Here is a 6,015-nt window from a genome sequence, read left to right as displayed (position 1 = left end):
CTGAGTGCTGCTTCTTGTGGATCTCCATCACCCAGGAAATGGCACTGCATGCTACAGAGGGGGGATCCTCCCAGGGCTGACTCCAAGCAGGAAGTGACCCTTACCACCCTAGGGCGTTTGAAACACCTCTCCCATGACCAGGAACCTAGAGCAGGCCAGCTGGCGCAGCCACTGCCCAGATGCAGGATGTTCTGGTTTCAGAGGTGGGGTAGGGAGCTGTAGCCTCCCAGTCGCCCTCAGGGAATCCGCTGAGGCACAGCCAACGGGAGGTGCAGTTGCCAGAGAAACCAGCTGATAACACCAAACACGTAAGGCCTCATCCTGAACCAGCATGTGAGCAAATGTGAAGGACTCAGGTCCCTCACCTCTCCCTGGGACTGGAAACCAACCACCTTCCCAAGGCTGGCATCCAGTCCGTCCTCTCCCTACCTAACAGGAGAAACTACAGGCCTGACTGAGGAGACCCTCAAGGCACCGTTCATGAGGCTGAGATAGGAGTGAGGAGTTCGTTTTGGATGGGGCGGGGCTTGGGGTAGGGGAGGAAGGGTCTCTGAGGTGAGATCCTGAGATGGAGACAATGACAACAGCAGCCGCCATTTTATTGCACATCAGCCACGAGCCCCGCCTTCCATGCACAATGACATTTCATCCCCACAATCGATGAACACAACCATGATAGCCACATACTCCCAACTCCTCCAGCTGCTAGTGCTCAACGGGGGAGTCCCCGCCAGGTCTGTCTCATTGCACAGCCCATATTCTTTCTGCCTGGCAGCAGTTACTCTCCTCAATGAGCAGGCACTGATGCAGTCTTGGGTGGACACCAGTCACCCCTATGGAAATCTTTGATGGATGTTACAGGACAGGATTGGATTTGAGGGGTTTTGGAAATGGGGCTTGAGAGTCTTCATCTGCGTCTACTGACCTGAGATACAGACAGGAAGTTCCATGGACACAAACACCCAGTTCCAAGGAGGCACGCATGAACCTTCCCATGATGTGGATGTGTAGGAACACATGGGCTGTTAATCACATTGCACCACTCTTCTGCAATCCACAGAAGAGCTGACCCAGCCTGGGGGCACACATGCACTCACGTATACTCAGCATCCACATGCACTCACACCCTGGCTCGGCTCTGGGGACGCTGAGGCTGGTGTGGGAAGAAGGGCTCTGGCTCTGTCAGATGAGGCTGGCGATGCTGGATGTGGTCTCGTGACGCCGGCCAGCAGACAACTGTCCTGAGATGCTGAAGATGCTGCTATGGCTGCCATGGCCACTGTGGGTGGAGGAGGTGGGCATACAGATGGAGGGGCAGTGTCCGCTCACGCCCACTTGATATAGCAGCAGGCCCAGCAGCAAAAGCGAGCCCAAGGCAGCCAGAGCAATGCCCACAGACAGCATGGCGGCCAGCGGCCGAGCAGGGGCAGGGGCAGCGGCCAGCCCGGCCAGAGTCAGGCCAGTGACCAGCAGCACGAGGCCACTCAGCAGCACCACGAGGGCATCGGCCCCTCCACCACTGCGCAGGAGGGCCACATGGTGGGCCTGGCGGATGCAGTTCATGTCCTGCACAGCTGAGCTCATCAGCTGTTTCACCAGAACCAGCAGAGCCAGCAGACAGAGCACAGTGCCCGTTGCTAGCCGCCATTCACCTGAGCGGCTGCTGGTGGTTGACAGCAGTGCCACACCGCCCGCCCCACAGCCTGCCACGAGGCCCACCGCCACGACAAAGCAGAGCGCCGAGCGCCGTGGCTGCTGGGACCACCACAGCTCCACTTGCTCTGCCAGCATGTCCGGGGGCAGCCCCCGGCCCCCTGGGGCTTGAGCCTGCTGTTCAGACATGGCTTGGTCAGGCAGAGGTCAGGGTAGGTCAGCGTCAGGGGTCAGCGGGTGCAGATCACAGCCTGGAGCACCTGCCACCTGCTTGGCAGCTACAGGCCCAGAGTCCCATTCCTCTCACAGTCCAGGATATAGTCACCCTCACCTGTAGGGGAAGAATCACAGTCTTACCTTCCCAGCCCACCTGTCCCCCATGGTCCCACCTGGGGAGCCTTGGGGATGACCCCTGAGAATCCACCCCGGTGTCCCCCCGAATCTCCCTTGGGAAAGCCCCCTCTGTAGCACTGTCCCTTGGAAATGGCTCTCCAATGACCGCAGAAGAGTATCCTGCCCATACAGTACCCCCCAAAACCCTCCAGGGAATCCCCTCACCCAGGTCCTGACCTCTCTGCCTCTGGCTGTCTCAGTCGCTGGTCCCATCCCGGCTGGCTGAGGGAGCTGGTGCCACGGTGGACGATGGGACCAACAGCCAGAGATAAAGCCTCATTCAGGATCCTACTCACATGGCCTCAGCTGTCACCGCTGGTTCCTGGCGGGGAGCTGTGGGGATGGAGGGTGCTTACGACTTAACCCTTCTGGAACCAGAAGCCTGACTGATCTTGACACTTCTCTTTTAGGGCTGTGTCTCCTTCTTCTCTGCGGGTTAGGACCAGACCCCTAACACCCTCCCTCCCCTAACATCCCATCCAATCCCACAGCCATGAGTTTGGTGATAGAAGCTGCCAGTTCCCAAATTCCTCTCTCCAACCTACATCTCCCTCCTGAGTCACTTGTCACTTTGATATCCCTGTGATGCAACAGGTCCCAACTCAAGCTCGTTATCTTACTCCAACCTGCTCCTCCTGCGTTCCTCACTTCAGGCATGCCATCACCGCCCTCTCAGTCAGCTCCTCCTCCCTCTGCAGTATCTAATCCACATCTTGTCCCCAGGGCTCCACCTCTAAACACTTCTTTAGCCAGTTCCCTGCTCCTGTATCCACAGCTCCCGCCTCCACCTCCTCACTGGTCTTTCTGCTCCCCTTGCTCTTCTCCACACTCGCCATTCCCTCATGCCATCCTCCTCCACGATTTCTCTAAAGTAGAGCAAAGGAAAAAAGAGGGCTCTGGATTTGAACCCCAGCTCCAGTCCTTCCCACCGGTAGGAGCATGGCCAGGCACCTAACAGTGGCTGCTGATTTAATCTGTCTTCCAGAGGACAGCAAGTCTCACACTGGGCAAAAATAAAGCACATGAGGTCCCTGCCCTCAAGGAGCCCCACTCTGCAGCAGGAGACAGAGACAGAAGCAAGCAGGCTGATGCCTGTGCTAAGTGTGGGTGGGAGTTAGTCAGTCCAGAGCCCTGCAGAGCCCAGGAGAGGGGTCTAGGGGAGGCGCCAGGAAGCCTGAGTGGTTCATCTACAGCCTCAGTCTCCTTATCTGAAAAGCGAGGACAATAACATTTATCTTGAGGGGTGGGGATGAGCCACCTGACATCTTCGTTTCAGAATTCCAATGGGGCCTAGAGCCTGCATAGATGCTCAAAGTGTGCTTTTTGAATACATGAAAACGATGTTACCCCTCCAAAGCAGGACAGGGCAGAAGACGTAGGTCCTGGGTCATTCTGGGAATATTACTATGTGGCTGTACACAGGTTACATCCTGACAAGGTATCTGTCCTCCCGGAGACTCCTCTGCAGAGGCTGACCCCTACCCCCCAGGTGGGCAGGGGCTGGTTCCAATGCCCCCAAGGAAGTGGGGGAGGTGGGCGTGGCCATGGAGTCTGTCCCAGCATTCCCCTGGGCTGTGACTTCACTGGTCTGAAAGTGCTTGCAGAGGTGTGCTGAGACAGCGGGGGCCAGGCTGGGAGCAGGGTGGAGGTTCTCAGGGGAAAAGCGAGTGGGAGAACGTAGGGGCGGTGGGGTGTGGGGGGACAATGGGTAACTCACGAGAAGCCTGGACGTGCTGGATCCGATCTGAGAAGGCAGGGCTGAGCAGGTGGGGCACTCTAGCTCGGTTTCCGGGGAGACACTTCACCTGCCTAACCTGCACTCAGGTGAGCCTGAGGGGAGGAGGATGAACAGGTGTCGTTTCCAGGGCAGGGCCTGAGCGGATTGGCTGACGTGGCACTGCTCTTTCTGCTGGGCAGAGGCATTCCCGGGAAGGGAGGGGCTTCTGTCCGCTGCTGTTAGGGCTGGGAACACAATTCGCCGACCTGGGCAGCAGGAGGAATGTTGTCTATCTTCCCCAGAGTCTGGGCGCCAACCCATTCCCCAGCTCCGACCCGATTTAACTTTAGCTCCAGCTTCAAAACCACCTCCCAACTCCAGCTGCAGCTGCAAACCCTAGCTAGAACTCCCAGCTTCCACCCCTGCCCCAGCTCCTGCCGCACATCTCAGCCCCAACCCCCAGCCCCATTTCCAAATTCAATTCCAGTTCCAACTCCAAATCCAACCTCAAATCTGGCTAGAAGTCTCAGCTCCCAACTCCTGACTCCAACTCAAATTCTGGACCAAGGTCCTAGATCCCAAACTCATGCTCAGCCCGAACCTCGACTCCTGTTCCTGAATCCAGCCCCCAAACCCAACGCCAACCTCAAACCTAGCTTTAGCCCCAAATTCCAACACCAGCAGACCACAAACACAGTCCCAGTACCTCCATTCCTTGGCCCTAGGCTGGAGCCTCCAAAAGCCCTTCGCTCATTCTCTCTCCAGCGCCTGGCTTGCCCCACAGATTGGATCCTACTGGGGAAGCAGGATTTGAGTGAAAAGGGAGGAGAGGTGAAGGCCTTTCAGGCGGGAGACAGGAGCTCCCAGAATAAACACTTCAGAATAAATGCCACACTCCTTCACAAGGCTCATAAAGCCTCTGCCACATGCACCAGGTCAGTCATTTGCCACTGGCACCCTGCCCTCCTCTCTGCCCTTCCAGTTTTTGAACTCAAGAGTTCTCTCTTGCCTGGGATATTTGCCACTCCCCAGCCTCAGTCTGGGCGACTTGCATTCTTCAACTGAGATGCCACCTCCTCCAGGAAGCCCTCCCTGATTTGCAGGCTGGTTTAGGTGCCTCTTGGGTGCACCCATGGTCCCTGTGCTTCCCCAACAACTACTCTTACTGCAATGTGCTTAATTGCCTATTATGCATTTACCTGTCATCCCCTGCTAGATGTGTGGTCCCCAGCAAGTACAGGGACAGTGTGTCTTTTACTAATCATCATGACCTCAGTAGCTAGTATGTAGGAAGTAATCAATACATATTTGTTGAATGATTGATTAGCAGACTAAACGATAGCGTGAACTGACAGCTGTGGGGGTTTTGAGCAGGAAGCATGTGAGATGAAGCTGGAAAGACAAGTTTGGCTCAGGCTGTTCAGGGTCTTGAAGGCCCATAGTGAGGCACTTGGACCGTGTAAGGGGCCCATGGAGGGTTCTGAAGTTTAACAGGGACACGGTCGGAGCTTCTAATAGGCAAATCTGGCACCACACACACACGCCACCCTCGGAATGGTGAAAGGCAGGCTGGCTGGAGCTGGTGTAGGCTGTCCCTCATCTCCTGGACCAGCCCCTGTGGTGTCTCTTGCTTTCTCCTCCTCATGTGTGTGAACTAGAAAAGAAAAACAAGATCACACTTACCTTGTCATTATCAGTTCACAAAATAATTGTACTTGGCCCGCTTTTGCCATCTCTTTGCTTTGTTCTGTGGAGATGACTGGAGGCCAGTCATAATTCTAGAACAGCCCTGTCCACTAGAAATATAGCCTGAGCTGCCGGGCACGGTGGCTCACGCCTGTAATCCCAGCACTTTGGGAGGCTGAGGTGGGTGGATCACAAGGTCAGGAGTTCAAGACCAGCCTGGCCAACATGGTGAAACCCTGTCTCTGTTAAAAACACAAAAATTAGCCAGGCATGGTGGTGGGTGCCTGTAGTCCCAGCTACTCAGGAGGCTGAGGCAGGAGAATCGCTTGAACCCGGGAAGCAGAAGTTGCAGTGAGGCGAGATTGCGACACTGCACTCCAATCTGGGTGACAGAGCGAGACTCCGTCTCGGTGGGGTGGGGGGAGAAAAAAGAAACATAGTGTGAGCCACAGATATAATTTAAACATTTCTTTTTTTTTTTTTTTTTTTTTTTTTTTTTGAGACGGAGTCTCGCTCTGTGGCCCGGGCTGGAGTGCAGTGGCCGGATCTCAGCTCACTGCAAGCTC

The 6,015-nt window shown here is 55.8% G+C and overlaps 1 protein-coding gene across 6 annotated transcripts; it reads right to left on the bottom strand.

Annotated features, from left to right (window-relative positions):
* Positions 1-569: 569 nt before the first annotated feature.
* Positions 570-4,645, bottom strand: TMEM125 (transmembrane protein 125). Of its 6 annotated transcripts, XM_010371860.2 has the most exons (5): positions 4,470-4,645; positions 3,764-3,876; positions 2,843-2,912; positions 2,224-2,379; positions 570-1,984 (listed from the first exon to the last, which is right to left on the bottom strand). In XM_010371860.2, exon 5 carries the CDS (start codon positions 1,840-1,842, stop codon positions 1,183-1,185), a length of 660 nt encoding a protein of 219 aa, XP_010370162.1. In that variant the 5' UTR covers positions 1,843-1,984; positions 2,224-2,379; positions 2,843-2,912; positions 3,764-3,876; positions 4,470-4,645; the 3' UTR covers positions 570-1,182. The 6 variants fall into 6 exon arrangements, with proteins under 6 accessions (XP_010370162.1, XP_010370161.1, XP_010370160.1 ...); XM_010371859.2 differs by lacking the exon at positions 2,843-2,912 and having other exon boundaries at positions 2,212-2,379; XM_010371858.2 differs by lacking the exon at positions 2,843-2,912.
* Between the last annotated feature and the right edge of the window lie 1,370 nt (positions 4,646-6,015).

The sequence above is a fragment of the Rhinopithecus roxellana genome, chromosome 12 (assembly GCF_007565055.1).
Source record: "Rhinopithecus roxellana isolate Shanxi Qingling chromosome 12, ASM756505v1, whole genome shotgun sequence".
NCBI classification, from domain to species: Eukaryota; Metazoa; Chordata; class Mammalia; order Primates; family Cercopithecidae; genus Rhinopithecus; species Rhinopithecus roxellana.
Note: the sequence above shows the minus strand (reverse complement) of the source record. Positions and strands in the feature narration are given on the sequence as shown.